The sequence below is a fragment of the Schistocerca gregaria genome, chromosome 6, assembly GCF_023897955.1.
Source record: "Schistocerca gregaria isolate iqSchGreg1 chromosome 6, iqSchGreg1.2, whole genome shotgun sequence".
In the NCBI taxonomy this organism is placed as follows: domain Eukaryota; kingdom Metazoa; phylum Arthropoda; class Insecta; order Orthoptera; family Acrididae; genus Schistocerca; species Schistocerca gregaria.
The window spans coordinates 523,257,352-523,282,488 of NC_064925.1; the positions used below are offsets into that span (position 1 = coordinate 523,257,352).

Below are 25,137 nucleotides of genomic sequence, written 5' to 3' on the forward strand. Positions count from 1 at the left end.
TAGTAACAGCTTCATCTCACTTCCTCTATGGGCTTCTTTCGTCTCTTTGACTATTTCAGCCATCACCATTATAAATAGTTGTGGTGATATCACACTTAACATTCTTAAACCATTCAGTTCTTCCAACTGGTATCTGTACACAGCTAGAACTTTTTTCATACATTGCCTGGATGACTTCAGATGTTTGCTTTCCGACTCCCTTTCTCTTCAAGGTTACCCATATCTTTACCCTGGGAACGCAGTCATATGCTTTCACTAGGTCGATAAATGTCATCACCAGATCTTTCCCATACTCCTAATGTCTATCCATCTACTGTCTCATACTAAAGATTGAGTCCACTGTTGATCTACCATGACGAAAGCCATACTGCTCCTCTTCTAACTGCCCTTCCACTTTTTCTCTCACTCTTCGTTCCAGTATCCTCTCCATTATTTTTGCTACTTGGGATATGAGTGTGATACCTCAATAGTTGTCATATACTTTCCTGTCACCCTTCTTGAAAACTGGGATTATTATTCCCTTTGCCCATTCTTCAGGTACAAATTTTTGATTCCAAATGCATCTTATTAGTATATATAGCCACTGTAGCCCAACTGGTCCAGATGCCTTTATCATTTCCACAGTAATTTCATCTATCCCAGGTGCCTTTCCCGTTTTCATTTTTCTCACAGCTAGTTCCACTTCTAACATCATTATATCCTCCTCTTCTTCCAGACCCCTGCCCCCCTGCCATATTTCTATTCCCTTTCCAGTGCCATTCTTCACATTTAGTAATTTATCAAAGTACTCTTTCCATCTTTTCCTTATCTCCTCTGGTTGCATTAATAGCTCTCCGCTATCCCCTTTCACTAGCTTTGTGTATGTTTTTTCTTTCCTCATACTCTTTGTAATTCCATATATCATCCTCTTACCACTAGTAACATCTTTTTCCAACTCTTGGGTGAATTTCTCCCAGCTTTTCCTGTTTTATTCTGCTACCATTTTCTTACACTTACTATCCCGTTATTTCCTTTTACTTTCAGCTGTTCGATCTCTTTCCCATTTATGCCAGGCTTTCTTCTTTTCTTTTACTGCCTCCTTCACCCTCTCATTCCACTATGGTGTCTCCTTTTCCTTTACCCTTCCAGACACTCTGCCACAGGTCTTCTCAGCAGAGCTTACAAACGCTTCTTTGATCTTACCCCATTCCTCTACCATATTGCCATACTCAGTGTTAGGGATTTTACACTTAAGAAACTCCTTAAACTTTTCTTGTATCATGCCATCCTTTAGTTTCCACACTTTTATTTTCCTTTCCCTTTCTTCCTTTATGTCTTTCAATTAATCGAATCTCATGTTTGCCACCACCACTCAATGGTCTCCTGGGAGTGCTGTTACATCTGTCAACTGTCTCCGATTTTCTTTTCCACCAGAAAGTAATCGATGACCATCTTTGTCCGTCTATCACTCCATCCATATTGCGATATCTTTTGGCTATTCTTTTTAGAGAACCACGTGTTGCCCATAATCAGCCCGTTCGTTTCACAGAAGTCAACAAGTTTCTCTCCTTCCTCATTTTTCCTCCCATATCCATATGGACAGTTATCTCCTCCTTCCGTAGCCTTTCTTTGCCTTCCTGTGCATTTAGGTCACCCATTACTTTGCTTCCACATCTGTAATATTAATCTCTAATACTTCAAGAAAATCCTCCATGTTCTCTTCTTTATTTCCTGTTTGTGGTGCACATACTTGGATGAAGTCCTTCTCTACATTCCTTTTTCTCATCCGAATCCTCATCACCCTATCACTTGTGTATTCTACTGCTTCCACATATTCATCTAGGTTTGGTTTTACTATGATACCTACTCCATTTTTGGCTTCCTGTCCACCACTCCAGTAGAGTGTGTAGCCTGTCCTCATTTTCCTCCTCCCTCTTCCCTTCCATCTAACTCCACTAAGTTCCATCGGTTCTATGTTCTCCTTTTCCATGAAGTCTATCAACTCTCCCGCCTTCCCAGTAAGAGTCATCACATTAATGATACCCACCTTCATTGTGTTGGTGCCTAGTCGCCCACTTCTCACAGTTCCCCCAGCACCCCAAGAACTGCATGTCGCCTGCAGGGAATGCCCGAGCCTTTTCCGAGGCTGGTTCTGGAGTACCATTTCATATATAGGCTATTATTACAGTAGGGTCGCCACTCCCAAAGGCATTTTAGAACTGCTGCCAGCATAAGTTTAGGCTGCTGCTAGCATGGAGAACAGATGCTGTTTGTAGCCGCCCCTCTGGAGTACAGACACTACGCGAAGTAAGGTATGAAGACAGTTCTTCCACTTTTGCACCATTGGGACGTGTAAAATCTTCTTCCGCTTTCCAACCATTGTCTGTCTTCACCTGTTACCCTGGCGACGGCCCATTCAGGGTACTACCATCCGGAGCCAGATGGACCCAGGTTTTTTAACAAGGTTGTTAATCCCCTCCTCCTCTTCCTCCCTCACCAATTGCAAGGTGAGGCCCTGGGCTTGCGGCCGGCACTGATGGTCAAAATGAAATTAAAAATGCACTTCATTAGCCACTTCTGCAAAATATCCGAGAATCTAGTTTCAAAGACTGAAAATTCCATAGCTGTATGGCAGTAGCAGAGTTCATTGGAAGACTGCTCGACAGAGCAATAGCGTATTGAAACAGGCCTCTGATGTCACAGTTTTAAGCAACTATTTTCTTTAAAAAAATACCGGTATAAACAAGTAAACATAAAGCTATCAATAAAAGATAAACAACAGATATTAAATATAACTGAGAAAGCATCAGCATTTTTCAAAGTAGTAGATTTTCTTCTAATTTGCGAGACTGAATTTGGCTGATGTAATCACAAGTAGACTTAAGCATAGTAATTATAGTTCATTGTTGATGCAATGTACAGATTAATTTTCTGAGCATTGATTTACCATTATATGAACCACGTCCTGGACACTTCTTCTAGTTAACGGGATCTGGAGAACATGATGAATAAATAAAAGAATGATCATATGTGGAATGAGTCAAGGTATACATTAGCTGTCTGGCACCAGTTTTGTACATTACACACACAACTAACTGCTATTTACTGTTTGTGCCTAAAAAGACAAAATCTTTGTAAGAATATTTGCAGGAAAACTTTGGAAATAGCTGCTCTTTTCCACATTTATTTTGAGTTCTTACTGTTTGTCTCCTACTTCTAGCTTAATTATGGCTTATGCATGACCACATTGATATAAATATTAGTCAAGAACAAACTGTAAGAATAGAGGGATGTTTACAGTGGACATTCATACTTGTTGTGCAGCAACAGGGGAATCTTTAAGTCTTGATAAACAAACAATATGCAAAGAGTGCTGTAAATAAAATATGTTTAAGTTTTCTTTTGATATGTGTGTGTTCTCATTTTGTCAATTTTTATCAAATGGGAATTCCAGAAAGCAGCTCCTCTCTTTGAAATGGTTTTGCAAAACACAGTTAATCTTCAGGTGATTTTTTTTCTCAACAACAAATGCTATTAAAGAATAAATCTACTGGAAAATGTGTTTAAGAACTCCATGATCTTTGATTATGCCTGTACAAGATCTACTATTTACTTTACTCAAGATTCCTACTTGTCAAATAAATTGAATAAATAAATTATTTACTATAGCCTCACTGCCCCGGAAGATAATACTTTAAGGTAGCAGAGGGTGAATGTATGCAAAGTAAGCAAATACCCAGTTCTTTATGTCAGCATAATCGGAAGGACTGTGAACAATTTCTGAACTGTGGTTTCTGTTGCAACATGTTAAGCAGTTAATCACTGTGTAATTTTACACACATATTTTGTGTAGACTATTACTGTCTGTTTCTAGTATGAGCAGAATATTTTTATTTTTCTGAACTTTCAGAATGTATGTGTTCATCTTATAATTTGTACTGTAATTGGATAGGTTAAAAATCTACTCACCAAGTGGTGACAGTAGAAAACATGTATGACAGTTAAAGAAATGTGCTAGATTTTGGAGCCACTGGCTCCTTTTTCTAGCAGAGGGTTGAAGAGGAAGGAAGAATGAAGGAAAAGGACTGGAGAGGTTTAGGAAACGGGGAAAAGTTTAGAAAAGGCATCCAGGAGACTTCCTGGATGACGAGAGAAGTCCGTAAGTCCTGTCCTGTAAGTCTCCCCAACTCGGAGTTCTAGATGACTTTCCTGAACTCTCCTCATTTTCTACACTTTATCAGTTCTTTTGCTTGACCCCTCTTCCTTCCTCTTCATCCCTTCTGCCAGAAGAAGGAGCCACTGGTTCCGAAGTCTTGCACATTTCTTTGACCTTCATATATGTTTTCTCCTGCTGCTGCTGCTTGGTGAGTGGATTTTTTATTTATCTAATTATGTTATGTTTTCAAAAATTATTTTCATTGTTATATTGTATACTGATTCTTATTAGCTTTTTTTTCTTTTCTGTTACAGAAGTAAGACTGCGATGGCCAAAGCAAATTCATCAAAGACCAAAAATAAGACCCCCACAATGTTTGGGGAGAAAAATAAAAGAGAAAGTGAGGTAATATACTTCAAAGAATATACTATCATTCTGTCCATTTTTGCATATGGTCGAAGCTAATAACATTCCTTAGCAATTTGTATGTAAACACTTTCACAGCCTTGCTCTTATGTTATCATTAGAACAGCTCGTAAAAGAAATTGTAAAGATAGTGGAAAAAATGTAGTATCAGTGTAGTAGCAAAATTTGACTGTTGTTGAACATGTTACATTTGGAGTTTAAGTGCTTTTCAAGTGTAGCTTTTGTTTTCTCTATTTCTCACAGCATACGATTGGAAATACTGTTCTTGTAATACTATTCATAAAAATATAAAATTTTGTCACGGTTTTCCTATGTAACTCTTGACATAATATTGCTTTTTAATAGAAGTACTTAAATATAGGTGACAAATTTTAAATGAAAGTTATAAGCAAGATAAAAATATTTATATCAATACTTGTGAATTACACTAATCATGACCACAGTGTTGAAGAGGTGAGTACAGTATAATTACATATTTAATAGCCCCACTACCCAAAATCTCGCTTCACCTGGTTATATCTTCATTGGTTCTAAATAATTTATCTTCGATTGTGGTACTTTCAGTTTATCAAATAAACGGGTAATTTTTTACCCTGAATTCTCTCTATAAAATGTAAATTCTTAAATTACGAATTACAATCTGTTTTGCAGAACAACATTGCAGACAGATGTTTCTAAAGAGGTTAGGCATGTTATCTCTGTTCTTTAATGAGATATTGGCATTGAACAAAACAACTTAACTTTACAGAAAATGCCCTACCTGAAATGTTGAGTTTAGCTGTGATATGACAGAAGTTTCTGATATTCTCCAAAAGTGTAATATATATCTATAAAGAATGTGATTCGCCATATAGGGAAGATGTTGTGTCCCAGACAGATACTTTCTTTGAAAGTAGACCACACCCTCACATTCACGCAAACACAACTTACACGTGCATGACCACTGTTTCTGGTTACTGAGGCTGGACTATGAGAAACTGTGCATGGTGGGAGAAGCAATCTGAGTTGTGGGTGTGAGGAGGATGCTAGGGTGGGATAGAAGGATAGTGATGGGAGACAGTAAAGTGTTGGTTGTGGGAGCATGCAGGGGCATGGTACGGGCAAGATGGGGCAGCTAGGTGCAGTCCCCAGGTGGAGGAAGGGGCAGGGGAGGGGGGGGGGGGGGGGGGGGGGAGGACTGTGGGTGCATTGGTAAAATAGAAGGCTGTGTAGTGTTGCAGTGGAGGGAAGGAGATAGGAGGCTAATGAAGGTTGAAACCAGGGGGATTATGGGGAAATAGTACATACTGCAGGGAGAGTTCCCATCTGTGCAGTTCATGAGAGCTGGTGTTGGCAGGAAGAATCCAGGTAGCGGAGGCTGCAAAGCAGTCATTGAAATTAAGAACATTGTGTTGAGAGATATAGTCAGCGACTGCGTAGTCCAGCTGTGTGTTCGTCACAGTTCATTGGTGGCTATACACGCAGACAGACAGCTTATTGGTTGTCTTGGCCACCTTAGCTTATAGACCATTTGACTGCTTTCACAGGTAGCCCTGTCTTTGAAGGGGTAGGTGATGCTTGTCACCAGACTAGAGTAGGTTATGGTGGGATTATGTATGGGACAGGTCTTGCATCTAGGTCTGTTACAGGGATATGAGCTGTGAGGGTGAGGTGAGGGGTTGAGAACAGGAGTAGAGGAGAGATGGAAGAGGATATTGCATGGGTTCTGTGGGCAGTGGATACCACTGTGAGAAGAGGGATAGGATGGTGAATAGGATGTTCCTCATTTGAAGGCATGAGAGAGAGGTAATTGAAATCCTGGTGGAGAATGTGATTCAGTTGCTCCAGTCCTGGATGATACTGAGTCATGAGGGGAATGCTCCTTTGTGGCCGGTTGATGGGGACTCTGGGAGATGGGTGACTGGACAGATAAGGCACGGGAGATCTGTTTCCTTACAAGGTTGGTCTGCAAAGGCCTCCATGAGACCCCTGATATATTTGGAAAGGGCCTGCCCATCACTACAGATGTGAGAACTGTAGGTGGCTAAGATTTATGGAAGGGCAGCCACTTAACTGTTAATAGGTCCTTTATACAGGATCATACATGGCTGGTTTCATGATGATTTAATCACATCCTCAGGTGTATACATCTATGAAAAACATAATGAGAATTTGAAAGTATAATAATGGTTAAAATAAGGCAATTAAACCAGAAATATAGTGGAAAAAATATTCATGTAACTAATTTAACGTTGGGTCATTAAAGATACTCAGACTCCCAACATTTGGATGGTGTCTGCATTGTCAGAATCACTTAAATTGGATGGCTACAAAATGAAACATCTAAAATTCCAATGGGTAACAGCTGCAGGATGTGTCAGGAGCACTGGGAGCTGCAGGTATGGACCTAGAAAGGTGTTCAAGTAAGACCCCAGAAGAAAACTATATGCAGAATTTAATCTGCATTTGGACAGGAAAATAAAGACTCACTGGTGATGAAAATTCAACACATGAGCGTAAAAGGCTCATGTTGGAGACATGACTATGACTGAAGTAGGAAGGCCAGGCAACCAAACAGCCCTGTTGACTTAGTGTTATTGAAACTGCTGGCATGCAGTGCGTCCGAGAGAAGTGGCCAACAAGAAGTATGGAAATATGCTGCTAGAGGGTGCCAAGATGGAGACAGAAGAAACCTGATTATGTATCAATTGAAGGCTGGGAACTGTTACAAAATAAAGAGGAGAAAGATAATGAGTAATATAACTAATATATGGAGGGGAATTGCAGGGCGTGCAGTACGCTGCTAGATAGAATTAAAAATTCCTTGATAAAACATTAATAATATAAAAAGATTATAAGTGACCTATAGAAATTGTAACAAACTAATTAGGGGAACAATTAAATGGGGACTAATAAGTGTGTCATAGCTTAATACTAGACACAGGTAACACAAATACATACATATATGGGCTGACAAAGGAATCTCATACTGCAAAGACCAGTATGGAAAAAAAATTTAAATGATACCTGAAGAAAGAGCTTACGGTGGGAAATTGAGGGAGAGGGGAGGGCATAGGCTGTTGAAACTTGAGAGGATGTCATAATGTCGCAAGTTCTGACTGGCCATTCAGGGTGTAGTCAGGAAACTGAGGGAGTGCAAAATATGGACCTACTCCAGAACAGAGAAAACCACTCAGCCTGCAAGATCCAGGCAATCACAGAGGTTGGGATTATTGGTAGTTGGGAGCTCCAACGTTCGGTGTGTTATAGGGACCCTTAAGGACTTGGCTGACAAGAAGGGTAAGAAATCTAATGTGTGCTCCTTGTGCATACTGGGTGGGGTCATTCCAGATGTGGAAAGGGTCCTGCCGGATGCCATGAAGAGCACTGGGTGCAGCCAACTGCAGGTGGTGGCTCACGTTGGTACCAATGATGTGTGTCACTTTGGATCAGAAGTGATTCTTTCTGGTTTCGAGTGGCTAACAGAAGTGGTAAAGGCGGCCAGTCTTGCTTGCAAGATGAAAGCAGAGCTGACCATTTGCAGCATAGTCAGCAGGACCGATTGCGGACCTCTGGTACAGAGCTGAGTGGAGGGACTGAATCAGATGCTCTGACAGTTCTGTGACCGTGTAGACTGCAGATTTATTGACTTACGCCAAAGGATGGTTGGGTTTCGGGCTCCGCTGAATAGGTCAGGTGTCCACTATACACAGGAGGTGGCTACACAGGTAGCAGGGGCTGTGTGGTGTGGACTGGGCGGTTTTTTAGGTTAGAGGGTCTCGGGAAAACACAAGAAGGGCTTCAGTCACAAAGGGTGCAGGCTAAACACAGGAAGAACGTAGATACAGGAACCATTAGTATAATAGCTGTAAATTGTCGTAGCTATGTTGGGAAAGTGCCAGAGCTCCAAGCGCTAATAGAAAGCACTGACGCTCAATTCGTTATAGGCACTGATAGCTGGCTAAAGCCGGATATAACCTCAGCCAAAATTTTTGCGAAGAACCTTACTGTGATAGGCTAAACATGATTGGTGGTGGCGTGTTTGTTGCTGTCAGAAGTTGTGTAACTTGTCACGAAATTGAAGTAGACACTTCCTGTGAGTTAGTATGGGCAGAGGTCATTGTTGGCAACCGGAATAAAATAATAACTGGATCCTTTTCCCGACCTCCCTATTCAGATGATACAGTTGCTGAAAGGTTCAGAGAAAACTTGAGTTTGATTTAAAACACGTACTTGACTCACACGATAATAGTTGGTAGTAACTTTAATTTACCCTCGATATGGTGGAGAAAATATATGTTTAATTCCAGAGGTACACATAAAATATCATCCGAAATTGTGCTAAACACATTCTCTGAAAATTCTTTTGAGCAGTTAGTTCATGAGCCCACACAAATAGTAAACAGTTGTGAAAACACACTTGACCTCTTAGCAATAAATAATCCTGAGTTAATAATGAGCATCAAAACCGATTCAGGGGTTAGTAAACACAGAGCTGTCGTAGCAAGATTGAATAATGTTATCCCCAAATCCTCAAAAAATGAGCGAAAAAATATACCTATTCAAAAAAGCAGATAAAAATTCACTTGACACCTTTTTGAGAGACAATCTCCTCTCACTCCAAATCAATAATATAAGTGTAGACCAGATGTGGTTTAAATTCAAAGAAATAGTATCGACAGCAATTGATAGGTTTATACCAAATAAATTAACAAAAGCTGATCCTCCTTGGTGCACAAAACGGGTTAGAACATTGTTTACAGAAACAACGAAACAAACATGCCAAATTTAAACAGATGCAAAACCCTGTAGATTGGCGATCTTTTACAGAAGCTCAAAATGTAGCGCGGACTTCAGTGCGAGATGCATATAACAGTTTCCACAACTAAACTTTGTCTGGAAACCTGACAGAAAATCCAAAGAGATTCTGGTTGTATGTGAAGTATGTTGCGGCAAGAAATAATCAATGCCTTCTCTGCATGCTAGCAATGGAGATACTATCAAAGACAGTGCTGCCAAAGCAGAGTTACTGAACACAGCCTTCCGAAATGCCTCCACAAAAAAAGACCAAGTAAATATTCCAGAATTCGAATCGATAACAGCTGCCAACATGAGTAACGTAGAAGTAAATATCCTTGGAGTAGTGAAGCAACTTAAATCACTTAATAAAAGCAAGTCTTCTGGTCCAGACTATATACCTGTTAGGTTCCTTTCGGGGTATACTGATGCATTAGCTCCATACTTAACGGTCATATACAACTGTTTGCGCAACGAAAGATCCGTACCCCAAGACCGGAAAGTTGCACAGGTCACACCAATATTCAAGAAAGGTAGTAGGAGTAATCCACTAAATTACAGGCCCATATCATTAATGTCGATATGCAGCAGGATTTTAGAACATATATTGTGTTCGAACATAATGAATTACCTCGAAGAAAACGGTCTATTGGCACACAGTCAACATGGGTTTAGAAAACATCATTCTCGTGAAACACAACTAGTTCTTTATTCACATGAAGTGCTGAGTGCTATTGACAAGGGTTTCAGATCGATTCTGGATTTCTGGATGACACTGTACCACACAAGCGGCTCGTAGTGAAATTGCGTGCTTATGGAATATCGTCTCAGTTATGTGACTGGATCTGTGATTTCCTGGCAGAGAGATCACAGTTTGTAGTAGTTGATGGAAAGTTATCGAGTAAAACAGAAGTGATTTCTGGTGTTCCCCTAGGTAGTGTTATAGGTCCTTTGCTGTTCCTTATCTATATAAACGATTTGGGAGACAATCTGAGCAGCCGTCTTCAGTTGTTTGCAGATGACACTGTTGTTTATCGTCTAATAAAGCCATCAGGAGATCAAAACAAACTGCAAAACGATTTAGAAGAAATATCAGAATGGTACGAAAAGTGGCAGTTGACCTTAAATATTGAAAAGTGTGAGGTCATACACATGAGTGCTAAAAGGAACTCGTTAAACTTTGGTTACACGATAAATCAGTCTAATCTAAAAGCTGTAAATTCAACTAAATACCTAGGTATTACAATTATGAACAACTTGAATTAGAAGGAAAACATAGAAAATGTTGTGGGGAAGGCTAACCAAAGACTGCGTTTTATTGGCAGGGGACTTAGAAAATGTAACAGATCTACTAAGGGGACTGCCTACACTAAGCTTGTCCGTCCTCTTTTAGAAAACTGCTGCATGGTGTGGGATCCTTACCAGATAGGACTGACAGAGTACATCGAAAAAGTTCAAAGAAAGGCAGCATGTTTTGTATTATTGCGAAATATGGGAGGGTGTGTCACAGAAATGATACAGGATTTGGGCTGGACATCGTTAGAATAAAGGCGTTTTTCATTGCGACAGAATCTTCTCACGAAATTCCAATCACCAACTTTCTCCTCAGAATGCGAAAATATTTCCTTGACATCGACTTACACAGAGAGGAACGATCACCACAATAAAATAAGGGAAATCAGAGCTCGTACGGAAAGATATAGGTGTTCATTCTTTCCGCATGCTATACGAGACTGGAATAATAGATAATTGTGAAGGTGGTTCAATGAATCCTCTGCCAGGCACTTAAATGTGATTTGCAGAGTATCCATGTAGATGTAGATGTAAATAAAGAATATTGCCTTTGTTACCATTACATAAGATCCTTAAATTAGTGGACAGATTGGAAATAAAAGAATTTGGAGCCATTTTGACTATTTTTCGACCGTGACTGTCTCAAGAAATATGTAAAGGTTTTTTTTAAATTACTGCTACCAGTCACAAACTTTGTCAACGATCATATTACTGATTTATTTAGCAACATGTTCCTATAGTTATACCTCATCTTCAGGCTAAATGGCATTACAGAAACCACTTTACAATAAGGTCATACTGATGTTACATAGTCTTTTAGACCACAGCATTTACGAAAAGACTATGTTACATCAGAATTACCTTATTGTAAAGTTGTTTTTGGAATGCCATTTGGCCTGAAGATGAGGTATAACCCTTGAAACATGTCGCTAAATAAATAAGTAATACAATAGTTGACAAATTTTGTGACTGGCAGCAGTAATTAAAAAAAAGAAAAAGAAACTGTTACAGACTGGAAATAGTATATCCAGTATCATGTAGGTGAGTGGTAAGCACAGATTGAGAACTCTTGTGGCCCAGGTGTTCCTTAAACTCAATTCGGAAACTACTTCTTGTTTGCCTATTGTAGGGGTCTGGACAGTTATTACAAAAATGGGTAAATACCTGTAGAATCAAATTTATTGAATCTGAAGTGCTCGTTATGAGAGAATTTGAAACCAGTACCCCTTGGAATAAAGAAAGGCTGGGAAAATGCCTTTTGCTTTTAACTGCTTACCTGTTCCTTCGGAAATATTCCCATAATGGGTTTTCCTATGGAAAGGTGTTTGCTTGTTTGTTTGTTTTTTACTGTTGCGAGAGCAATTTGCCGCTGGGGAGGAGAAAGAATGGGTTGACTTTCTTTTGGATGTCCTTGTTGATGTGAATAATGAAATCAGAGTTGTGTTTGTTAATGTTAGCAATGTACTTAATAGGGATCAGTTCTCAGTTACAGGTTTCACCTGTGAGAGGAACAGTGTGCAATCTATAAAGGAGGGACATGAAAGCGGTCTTTTTATACCTGAGAAGGTGGCTGGGACTTTGATGGATCACCATGTCCATGGCAGATGGTTTTCTGTAAATTTCAAATTTAGTCTTTGAGTCTCTCAGGGTAATCAACAGATCTGGATAGGTGTGTGAACTGCGAGGACTGTGTCAAATTGTAAGCTGAATGCTAGTATATAACTTAACTTATCTTGTTGATGAAGATCTCGCAATCCTCATTTGGACGAGTGTAAAGTAGCTGCATATTGGTACCAGGCCAGTGTTTTATTTGAAATTGACGTAAATTGGTTGACTAGATTGTTCCCCAAATTGCTAATGAAAATGTTAACAAGACAGAAGGACACAGGAGAGCCCATAGCTGGGCCTTGTTTTTGTAGGAAAAAATGATCACCAAACAGAAAATAATTGAATTCAAGGACCAGATCCAGTAATTGAATGACTTCATTAATCTCCATAGCAGGACAGCCACTAAGGGAGAGGAAATTATTATATATATATTACAGATCTGGTCAACTGTTATTGACATGTGCATATTTTTGATGTCCAAAAATACCATGATAGTGCCCAGGGGAATAGTTAATTTTGAAACATTACTGATTAGCTGCTCCCTGTTATGGATAATAAGTCAGACCGGATGTTTGAAATGCTAATTTGAATTAGTTCCAAGTTTCTCAGCTTGGAAACCTACCCCTCGCATAGATTACCAACTGGGCTTATAGGCAAATGGTCCTTATGGAGCTTGACTGTGGCCCGAAAATTTGGTGCCAAGGGGCACATAGGAAGTAAATTTCTTCCACTGGGTCAGGAAAGAATTTTGAAGCTTCGAAAAACTTTTTTAAAGTCACCAAGAATTTTGCAGTAGAATCGAAATGGCATTTATCAATTTGGTTTTCAGTAAAAAACTGTGAACTTTATTTACATACTGGTCCTCTTTAAAAACAACTGCTGTACTCCTATTATTGGGCCATACAGGTGGAATGTTGCGAGGTTAGGGAGAGTAACTGATTCCAAGAAGTGACAAAATAAGTGTTATAGAACCAACGCCTTATTTAGTAACCTGCTTTCATTCTGGTCAAAATTAATTTCTGCCAAATTACAGACTCTTATGTAAACTTGAAGTCACATTTGCTTACTGGTTGAGTACTGGAATAGAGGAATTTTTGACATGATTTGCTAATCTTCTTCTGGTGAGTAAGGATAATTCTTTTTCTAAATGGGCACAAATGTTCATCCTTGTGCTCGTGGATCCAACTTTATTGTTGACTATCAAACCATTTTGAAAACAGCTCCAATTGTTGTCATTATTCCATCCTGGTTTTTCCATTGTTTGATTAAGCCATTTAGAAAGTTTGAGGTGGGCCAAGTGGATTTGCATTTTGAGATTGTCCTTTCTTACATTTAGGGACATAATTCCCTGCCCCCTGGATATAGAAAGAACTTGAGCAGCACAGCCAAAACCAGGCAGATACACCCATTTGTTTATAAATGTCTCACATAGTTTGGAATTAGCTTACTGGTAACACAGATCTTATTGAACTTAAAGTTAGCAGTAGTTTTAACAAGCTGTTTGTTGAGATTTTAAAGCTTATAAAAAACCCATTTAACCACACAAGACATGTTATAACATAGGATTGTATGATTTGTGTATGCAGAGCTTAGATACACAATACAAATATTTTAAAACTATTTAAAGTCATTAAAATCTTCTAACTTCTGCTAGTGCAGTAACTGTTAATAGTTCCTTTGTTACAGGATCATACACAACCAGTTTCATGATGGCTTAATTGCATCCTGAGCTGCATTGCATTGCTTTACATCTCAAATGTTCCCCTATAAGTGCAGTACTTTGTTCTGAAGCGGATAGCCCCATTTACCTCTTACAAACTAATTATTTGTGCTGACAGCTTTCATATTGCTGACATCTCTCTCCCCCTCTCAATGTTTACTCTGCCATCACTCATATTTCATGGACATAATAATGTCCATGGCTCCAAATACCACCCTCTTCACCCCCAACAATTATGAAAAGGATAGATTGCTATTCACCGTAAAGATGTCTCAATGAGTTGCTGACAGGCACAACGAAAAGATTGGAAAATGCACACACATACACACACACACACACACACACACACACACACACACACACACACAAAGAGAGGGGGAGACGGGGGTGGAGTGAGGGAGGGAGGGAGGGAGGGAGACACACACGCAGGTACACCTTATGCATACATGACCACTGTCGATCTAGCTGGAGAGTAAGTCTTTTCGTTATGCCTGTCTGCAACTCAATATGTTGTCTTTACAGTGAGTAGCAATCTATCCTTCTCTTAGTTGTTGACATTCCAACCAGAACCCTCATCACTCCCAGTAATTTTGTTGGAAGCTATGATCAGCTGATTCAGTTTTGTGTCACAGAAAGCAAATGTGTTCATTGTCTCTACATGAAATCATTGCCAATTTACCTCTACTTCCAAAGGCAATCTTTAAATGTAGATTTTAATTATTTTTTTGTATTGTACTGAAGCCTTCAGTTTCCTTCTACATTTTCTTTTAACATGCCATTGCTATACAAATAGTATGCTGGACTCAATAATGTTAACTAAACTTTGCATTGCTTGGTTTGCACATCCATTGTTGTTGCAAGAAAACCTCTTCAAATTCGTGATGGTTCTTACAATTTTCTGCAGCTTTTATGTCAATGTACTCATTTCTTCCTACAACTTTTTCCATCTCTGTCCTTGTTTTCTGTCTACATACTTGGCAGAGCATCTGAATTTGTTTTATGAATGCTACTTGGTGAATGTTACCCAGTGGCTTGAATTTCTGGCCCCGATATACTGTAAGGCAATATGTAGATATACTTCTCCTTGACAATGTGCTGTGTACCCTTTTTATATTAGTCGATAATTAGAGCATTTGTAGATTTAGACAAAACTTTTGATAATGTTGATAGGCATACACACTTGGAAGGTAGCAGGGATAAAACAGGGATTGTAAGGTTATTTATAACTTGTACAAAAACCAGACTATAGTTATAAGAGTTGAATGACGCAAAAGGAATCAATATTTGAGAAGGAAATGAGGTGGGTTGAGGAATTAACGTTCAAGGAGAAGAAATGACATATTAAATTTGTTGGAGACAGCAAAGAACTTGGAACAATAATTTAATGAAATGGATAATGTCTTGAAAAGAGGTTATAAGGTATTGCTGAGCGAGTTAGATTGGGAAATGAGATACTAAAAGTAGGTGAGTTTTGCTATTCGGGCAGCAAAATATCTGATGATGGCAAAAGAAGAGACGACATAAAATGCAGACTGGCTGTAGCAAGAAAAGCATTTCTGAAAAAAGAAAATTTATTAACATCTGATACAAATTCAAGTGATAGAAAGACTTTTCTGAAGGTATGCACCCCGAGTGTAGCTTATTTACAAAAGAAATGTGGATAATAAGCAGTTAAGACAAGAGAAGAATTGAAGCAGTTTTTGAAATGTGCCACTTCAGAAAGATTCTGAAGAATTGATGGGTTAATTGAGTAACTAATGAGGAGATACTGAACCAAATGGAGGAAAGAAAAGATATTTGCTCCACAACTTGACTGAAAGAAGGGTTGTGTTGTTTCCTAACATAGGTTGGAGACAAACAATCAATAAATGTTAAAAGTTGTTGTTGTTGTTGTTGCCAGCAGCAACTTCAGACTGGACATCCCCAGAAAAGCCGATCACCTTGAAAGGGACAGCCCCCGGGCTTCAAACGTGCAGAAAAAGCATCACTGGCCGGTACTAAAGCCGCAAAAAGCATGCAGCTAACCGAGGATGGCTTCAAAGTACCTAAAAAGAGACACACTGCCAAAGCAGTGATGTCCAGACAAGTGCAACCAATAGTCACCTCAAATAGGTTCGTGTCCTTCACGGACGCCCCAGAGGAACAAACAACAGGGGAATCCAGTGTAGAACCGAGGGAAAGAACAGCACAAATTCCCCCAATAGTTATTGTTTGGACCGAGGACTTCAAAAGCCTCCAAACACTTTAAAAGGGTGCAACCACGTCCACACTATCACTCAAGGTTGCGGGCAGGGAGACCTACAATGTCCACATAAAAACCAGGGAGGAGCATGACAGTGTCATGAATGTAGTGAAGGACAAAAAGCTGCACTCATACACACATAGCACGCAACCACTGAGGCTCCTGAAGGTGGTGTTTCACAAACTTCCCTTCCAGATGGATCCTGACCATCTGAAGGAAGAATTTGAGGACCTAGGATACGGAATTAGGGCGGTATCCCACATGAAGATGCCAAGGAGAAATCGGCAAACACCACTGTTCATGGTTGTCCTAGTAGATAACATCGAAAACAGAAAGATATTCCAAGTAACCAGGGTTGCGATCATCCCTAACATACAGGTCGAGAAGTTCCGCGGGAAAGGTCGCAGCGCTCAATGCTGCTCCTGTCAAGTATTAAACCACGTAGCAAGATACTGCGCGGTGCCCCCAACGGGTGTGAAATTCACTGTGGAGCACCAAAGCAGAGACTGCCTCACACCCAAGTGCTGCAACTGTAGGCTTGCCCATGTTGCAAGCTCCAGGGGGTGCACGATTTTTAAGAAGGCCGAAGCCAAACAGTTTGAGGACAACATACCGGCTAGGAATAACAACAAACCTTCTAGGAAAGTTGAAACTGGCATGAGCTACTCTAGCATCACCAATCCGCGAAATGACGCACACTCAACTGCAGGAGGCAAGCATGCTGATGCAGGAAGTGTAAGTGAGCGGGCCACTGCACCAATGAGCACAGGAAACATAAGCGAGAATGAAACGGTTACAGCCACGGAACACTCCCGTGTCGCGAACAACACCTCTGTAAACATTGTTGAAGGACTCCATGAGATGCACCTCCTGATGACATCAGTAGCTGAACTGGTGAAATCGCTACTGCAGCTCCTAGTAACTGCACTTACGACGGCTAACAAGGCCCAACAACACCCAGGAACTAATAACAACGAGTGAATAGCACTGTCAATGGTTTAGCAGTTTGCACCTGGAACGCAAACGGCAGACACACCCAAGGTGGGGAATTTCTGCAGTTTCTTTGAGACGAGGCCAGTGCCCTGGCTGATGTCTTTGTGGAAAACTTCACACCTGTAGAGGACCCCATTGATGAGGGGCACATAAATTTAGTGCAGCAATGACTCCCAGCCATTTTCGAGGGGGAAGTAATAGCGAACATGAAAGAATTCACAGAGGAGGAAGTAGAGGCACAACTGAAGCTGCTAAACCCGAGGAAAGCCGGTGGGTGCGACCAGCTGGAAAGGGCTATACTACTTAAGCTTCCTCAGCCATTTGCCCCATAATCGAAATCTTCAATTGAATTATTCAGACCGGCAACTTCCCCTCTGCATGGAAACATGTAGAGGTGGTTGCTATCCCAAAACTAGGCAAAGACCGAGCTCCCACAGAATTACAGGCCGATCAGCCTTTTACTGGCAATCTCTAAGATATTAGAGCGTCTGTACTCTAAAAGGCTAATGTTGCATGTAAACACAGAGGAGCTGATCTCGCCGGAACAATTCGGCTTCCGACATGCACACAGCACCGAGCTACAGCTGCTGTGTGGCAGAGGACGAGATGAGTGCCCTGGAGTATCGACAGTACACAGGGGCCGTGCTGCTTGATGTGTTTAGGGCTTTCGACTGTGTATGGCACAAGGGCCTCCTATACAAATTGTTCACACTGGTGGTACTGACTCCACACGTCCATGTTATCGAGTCCTGCCTTAGTGGACGAACGTTCATTGTCTGTGCGGGAGCGGGCATATCCACAGCTAGACCCATGCACGCGGGAGTGCCACAGGTTTCTGTTCTCGGACCCCTGCTGTATTCCCTGTACACCTCGGACACCCCAGAGGTCAACAGAGTGTCGCTCGCATTGTAAGCAGACGACACCACACTGTATACCATAAGCGCAAATGCGAACCTCATACGCAGCTGCCTGCAGACGGCATATAACACTCTAGGCACATGGGCAACAAAGTGTTGCTTTAAATACAGTGTCAGCAAAAGTCAGGCAATCATATTCATAAGGAAAAAGATCCCCATCGACCTAAATCATGGGAGGCCCCATCCCATGGTCCCGCACTGCAAAATACCTCGGAGTGACCCTCGACAGATGCCTCACGTGGGGGTCGCACATAAGCCTATGGAACATTGAGAAAACTTTACCCTATCTTGAACCCAAAGTCAACCTAGACACACGCTGCGGTATTAGGCTGTTTCTCGCCATTAGAATGCCGGTGATGGAGTATGCGGCAGTCGTGTGGGGCAATGCGGCAGACTGCCACATCCGAAGATTGCAGGGCCTCCAGGGTAGAATCCTTAGGATGATGATGAAACTCTTGCATGAATTCCCAACTAGGGAGCTACATAATATCACAGGAGTACAAACAATTAAGGATAGAATTAGACATACGGCTCGACTTTTCTGCGAAAAGTCACAGCAGGCCGAAAATAGGCTTGTCTCGAAACTCGGAAAAAAACCACACAGAAGGGGCACAACGAGATGGCTCGACCTGCTAAGGCAGTGAAAAACTGCCACAGAGAAGTATATTAACCACCACAAAATGCTCAACACACAGTAGGACCAACACAAACAATAGGACCACTTAAAATGAACATTAGGAAGTGCAGGTATAGTGCAAAGCACTTAACTTGCATAATCTAGAGATGGCCAGGCACTATCCAATTAGATAAAGAGTGAGCAGATGCAGTTCTCCATGCTGCTCTATTTTGTGCAAACTTCTTCGTCTCCCAGTAGCTACTGCAACCTACATCCTACAGAATCTGTTTAGTGTATTCATCTCTTGGTCTCCCTCTACGATTTCACCCTCCACGCTGCCCTCCAATACTAAATTGGTGATCCCTTAATGCCTCAGAATATGTCCTACCAAGTGACCCCTTCTTCTACTCAAGTTGGGCCACAAACTTCTATTCTCCCCAATTCTGTTCAGTACCTCCTCATTAGTTTTGTGATCTACCCATCTAATCTTCAGCATTCTTCTGTAGCATTACATTTCGAAAGCTTCTATTCTCTTCTTGTCTAAACTATTTATCATCCACATTTCACTTCCATACTCCATACAAATACTTTCAGAAATGACTTCATGACATTTAAATCTATAATCGATGTTAACAAATTTCTCTTCTTCAGAAACGCTTTCCTTGCCATTGCCAGTCTATATTTTATATCCTCTCTACTTCGACCATCATAAGTTATTTTGCTCCCCAAATAGCAAAACTCCTATACTACTTTAAGGGTCTCATTTCCTAATCTAATTCCCATAGCAACACCTGATTTAATTCGACTATATTCCATTATCGTCGTTTTGCTTTTGTTGATGTTCATCTTATATCCTCCTTTCAAGACACTGTCCATTCCGTTCAGCTGTTCTTCCAGGTCCTTTGCTGTCTCTGACAGAATTACAATGTCATCGGCAAACCTCAAAGTTTTTATTTCTTCTCCATGGATTTTAATACCTATTCTGATTTTTTTGTTTCCGTTACTGCTTGCTCAATATACAGATTGAATAATATTGGGGATAGCCTACAACCCTGTCTCTTTCCCTTCCCAACCACTGCTTCCCTTTCATGTCCCTCGACTCTTATAACTGCCATCTGGTTTCTGTACAAATTGTTAATAACCATTTGCTCCCTGTATTTTACCCCTGCCACCTTCAGAATTTGAAAAAGAGTATTCTAGTCAAAAGGTTTCTCTAGGTCTACAAATGCTAAAAACGTAGGTTTGCTTTTCCTTAATCTAGCTTCTAAGATAAGTCGTAGGGTCAGTATTGCCTCACGTGTTCAACATTCCTGCGGAATCCAAACTTATCTTCCCTGAGGTCGGCTTCTACCAATTTTTCCATTCGTCTGTAAAGAATTCGTGCTAGTATTTTGCAGCTGTGGCTTATGAAACTGATAGTTCGGTAATTTTCACATCTGTTAATGCCTGCTTTCTTTGGAATTGGAATTATTATATTCTTCTTGAAGTCTGAGGGTATTTCGCCTGTCTCATACATCTTGCTCACCAGATGGTGGAGTTTTGTCAGGACTGGCTCTCCCAAGGCCGTCAGTAGTTCCAATAGAATGTTGTCTACTCCGGGGGCCTTGTTTCGACTCAGGTCTTTCAGTGCTCTGTCAAACTCTTCATGCAGTATCATATCTTCCATTTCATCTTCATCTACATCCTCTTCCATTTCCATAATATTGTCCTCAAGAACATCGCCATTGTATAGACCCGCTATATACTCCTTCCATGTCTCCGCTTTCCCTTAATTGCTTAGAACTGGGGTTCCATCTGAGCTCTTGATATTCATGCAAGTGCTTCTCTTTTCTCCAAAGGTCTCTTTAATTTTCCTGTAGGCAGTATCTACCTTACCCCTAGTGAGATAAGCCTCTACATCCTTACGTTTGTCCTCTAGCCATCCCTAATTAGCCATTTTGACCTCCCTGTCGATCTCATTTCTGAGACGTTTGTATTCGTTTTTGCCTGCTTCATTTACTGAATTTTTGTATTTCCTCCTTTCATCAGTTAAATTCAATATCTCCTCTGTTATCCAAGGATTTCTATTAGCCCTCATCCTTATACCTACTTGATCCTCTGCTGCTTTCACTATTTCATCCCTCAGAGCTACCCATTCTTCTTCTACTGTACTCCTTTCCCCCGTTCCTTTCAATTATTCCCTTATGCTCTCCCTGAAACTCTGTACAACCTCTGGTTCTTACAGTTCATCCATGTCCCATCTCCTTAAATTCCCACCTTTTTGCAGTTTCTTCAGTTTTAATCTACAGTTCATAACCAATAGATTGTGGTCAGAGTCCACATCTGCCCCTGGAAATGTCTTACAATTTAAAACCTGTTTCCTAAATCTCTGTCTTACCATTATATAATCTGACACCTTCCAGTATCTTCAGGCCTCTTCCATGTATACAACCTTCTTTCTAGCTATGATTAAGTTATGCTCTGTGCAAAATTCTACCATGTGGCTTTCTCTTTCATTCCTTACCCCCATTCCATATTCACCTACTGTGTTTCCTTCTCTTCCTTTTCCTACTATCGAATTCCAGTCACCCATGAATATTAAATTTTCATCTCCCTTCACTATATGAATAATTTCTTTTATCTCATCATACATTTCATGAGTCTCTTCATAATCTGCAGAGCTAGTTGGCATATAAACTTGTACTACTGTGGTAGGTGTGGGCTTTGTGTCTATCTTGGCTACAATAATGCGTTCACTATGCTGTTTGTAGTAACTTACTCCCATTTTTTAATAATTATTAATCCTACTCCTGCATCACCCCTATTTGATTTTGTATTCATAACCCTGTATACACCTGACCAGAAGTCTTGTTCCTCCTTCCACCAAACGTCACTAATTCCCACGATATCTAACTTTAACCTATACATTTCCCTTTTTAAATTTTCTAGCTTATCTTCCCGATTAAGGGATCTGACATTCTACGCTCCGACCCATAGAACGCCAGTTTTGCTTCTCCTGATAACAACATCCTCCTGAGTAGTCCACACCCGGAGACCCGAATGGGGGACTATTTTACCTCCGGAATATTTTATCATTTAACCATACAGTAAAGCTGCATGCCCCCGGGAAAAGTTACGGCTGTAGTTTCCCCTTGCTTTCAGCCGTTTGCAGTACCACCACAGCAAGGCCGTTTTGGTTGGTGTTACAAGGCCAGATCAGTCAAACATCCAGACTGTGGCCCTGGCAACTACTGAAATGGCTGCTGCCCCTCTTCAGGAACCACAAGTTTGGCTGCCTCTCAACAGATACCCCTCTGTTGTGGTTGCACATATGTTATGTCTATCTGTATCACTGAGGCATGCGAGCCTCCCCACCAATGGCAAAGTCCATGGTTCATGGGGGGGGGGGTTAAAAGTTATTGATTCTTATATGTTATGTTTTATTGATCAATAATGCAAAAATTACTTATAATCGTTTTTAACTAGTTTTGGCTAAAAGAGCTAGCCGTCTCCACATCAAAAATGTTTATTTGCTGTGTCAAATCAACAGGCTGGTAGGATACATATTGCCATCAATAAAATACATACATGGGTGAAAAAGCTTGGCTGTGAATGGGGTTAGGCACAAATCTGTATTTTATAGATGACAATGTGTCTCCTATTGGCCTGGTGCAGAGTCACAGAGATGTTTTTCTCTTTGATATCAAGATGGCTAGCTGTTGTAGCTGAAACTAATCATGAATGATTCTACATAATTTTTGCAATTTCATTAGTAAAGGATTATTTATAATAATCCATAACTTTTAAGAAGTTATTGTTTGATAGGACATATCCCAAAGCGTCAAGAAATAAGGTATTGTCTGGTTCATGTGTTTGGTAGTGGAAAGAAATGTTGTGTTTGTGTGTGTGTGTGTGGGGGGGGGGGGATAAAAATTGTAAGGAAACCAAGGCATGAATACAGTAAGTTCAGTAGGTTGTGATAGTAATTCAGAGATGAAGATGCTTGCATCTCCAGGCTAATTTAGTGTAAAGAGCTGCATCAAACTTCCTGGCAGATACTCAAACTCAGGACCTTTGCCTTCGGCAGTATCCTTTCTTCCAGGAGTGCTAGTTCTGTGAGGTTCGCAGGAGAGCTTCAGTGAAGTTTGGAAGGCAGGAGACGAGATACAGGCAGAATAAAACTGTGAGGATGGGTCTTGAGTCATGCTTGGGCAGCCCATTCAGTAGAGCAATTGCCCCTGAAAGGCAAAGGACTCGAATTGGAGTCTCAGTCCAGTGCACTATATTAATCTGTCAGGAAGTTTCATCAGTGCACACTCCGATATAGAGTAAAATCCCCCAGGCTGTGGCTAAGCCTTGTCTCTGCAATATCCTTTCTTCCAGGAGTGCTAGATCTGCATGGTTCACAGGAGAGCTTCTGTGAAACTTTGAAGGTACAAGATAAGGTACTGGCAGAATTAAAGCTGTGAGAATGGGTTGTGAGTCGTGGTTGGGTAGCTCAGTCGGTAGATCCCTTGCCCGTGAAAGGCAAAGGTCCCGAGTTGGAGATCGGTCCAGCACATATTTTTAAATCAGCCAGTAAGTTTCGTATCAGCACACACACCATTGTAGAGTTAAAATTTCATTGTGGAAATTGAAACTATTGCTGAATTTTTAAAACTTGGGTTTTGAAACTTTTCATCTGTGATAACAATGCAACTTACTATTAACTTGGGTAGTTTCTCTTTAGTGAGCCAGATATGTTTTTGTTTTTATTATATTTATTCTTTGATTTTCAGTAAATGATTACAAAAAAATTTATAAATAAAAGTGAGTGTGATACATCTAACCTATGCTTTAAAAAATGGAATCCAAAAATTAATTGTACAGTGTTTGCTATGTGCCAATATCTTAATAGAGAGATAATGAGAATTCAATGGTGCGCAATACTTTGCATCCCTCTTATCTTATCTTTTTTTTTTTTTTCTAAGTGTGAGACTTCATGTAAATTTCACGTTTTTGTATGTGTGTTCTTTTGTTGCAGTTATATGATGTTACTAGCTGCATGGGTGAATACATCACTACAGCGTATGGACTCTTACGCCTTGTTTTTAATTATTTGCCAATGAAGGATCTTAGAACAGCAGCACACGTTTGCCGGTATGGACTTTATTGCAAATTGGTGTATCTGACATTACTTCTCAGCTACACACACACATACACACACATTGGAAAATCAGTTTCTTAAGATAGTAAAACAATTATTGTGATGAAATTATGTAAGTTTAATCTCCAACACCCTTCTTTTCATCCGTGTTTATGTTGAAAATTTGGCGTATGCTTGATTTTTTTATTTTATTGCCCCCCCCCCCCCCCCCAAGTAGTTAACTTATTATGAGAGGAAGTAGATTATTCTAGCAGATATGCGAGTATTTCACATGAATTTGGCAGGAAATGGTGTGCTTGTAGTGCCTAAATGTAGTGTTGGAACATGTTAAACATCTAGCAATCACTGGACCTTTCTCCCCTTTTTTCAAGGGCATGGAAGGAAGCTGCAGAACATGAGAAATCAAAACGTGAAAATATTGACTGGTCGTTTTGGAGGAAGACTACATCCAGCACTTTACTTAATCTGGTCAATGTTGCATTCCGAAGGGAAACATTCTGTGCATCACAGGTGTGCCTGTCATTTATGTGTGGACGTGGTGTGGAACCCCATATTGAATGTGGGAAAGGCATTGCTAGTTGCCCTTATTCTACAAAAAGAGTAGCATGTGGTAACACTCATTGTGGTAAGTAAGCCTTATACAAATATATTACTGAAATGTGTACACACACACACACACACACACACACACACACACACACACACACACACTTGAACATTGCTCCTTACTTTCCCTGCTGTTCTTTTTCTCAGGTCTAAGATGATGCTTTTGTGAAATATCTTGTGATGTTTATTGACAAAGCACATATCTGGATATAGTTTAATAGTATCGTTAGTAGTGATGATTCTTATAATGTGTGTAGTTTTTAGATGGTAACGTTAGGGAATAAGGGGGATATGGGAAAAATGTATCTAAAAACAAAGATTCTGTAACTTACCAAATGTAAGCGTTGGTACATTGATAGAAACAATAACAATAACAAACACACACACAAATTTCAAGCTTTCACAACCCACTGTTGCTTCATCAGGATGAGCGCGCGCGCACACACACACGCACACACACACACACACACACACACAGACATTTGTAAAGGCAAAGAGTTTGGGCAGAGATGTCAGTCGAGGCGGAAGTACACAGGCAAAGATGTTGTTGAAAGACAGGTGAGGTATGAGTGGCGGCAACTTGAAATTAGCGGAGGTTGAGGCCTGGCGGATAACGAGAAGATAGGATATACTGAAGGGCAAGTTCCCATCTCCGGAGTTCTGACAGGTTGGTGTTAGTG

At 40.5% G+C, this 25,137-nt stretch overlaps 1 protein-coding gene across 2 annotated transcripts in view; it reads left to right on the forward strand.

The window, feature by feature from the left end:
• LOC126278984 (F-box only protein 22-like) overlaps positions 1-25,137 on the forward strand; it is a 167,627-nt gene that overhangs the window by 44,226 nt on the left and 98,264 nt on the right. For both annotated transcript variants that reach the window (XM_049979286.1, XM_049979287.1), the window contains exons 3-5: positions 4,450-4,540; positions 23,729-23,844; positions 24,223-24,476. In XM_049979286.1, the coding sequence (XP_049835243.1) occupies positions 4,450-4,540; positions 23,729-23,844; positions 24,223-24,476 (461 nt within the window). The remainder of the gene's footprint in view (positions 1-4,449; positions 4,541-23,728; positions 23,845-24,222; positions 24,477-25,137) is intronic.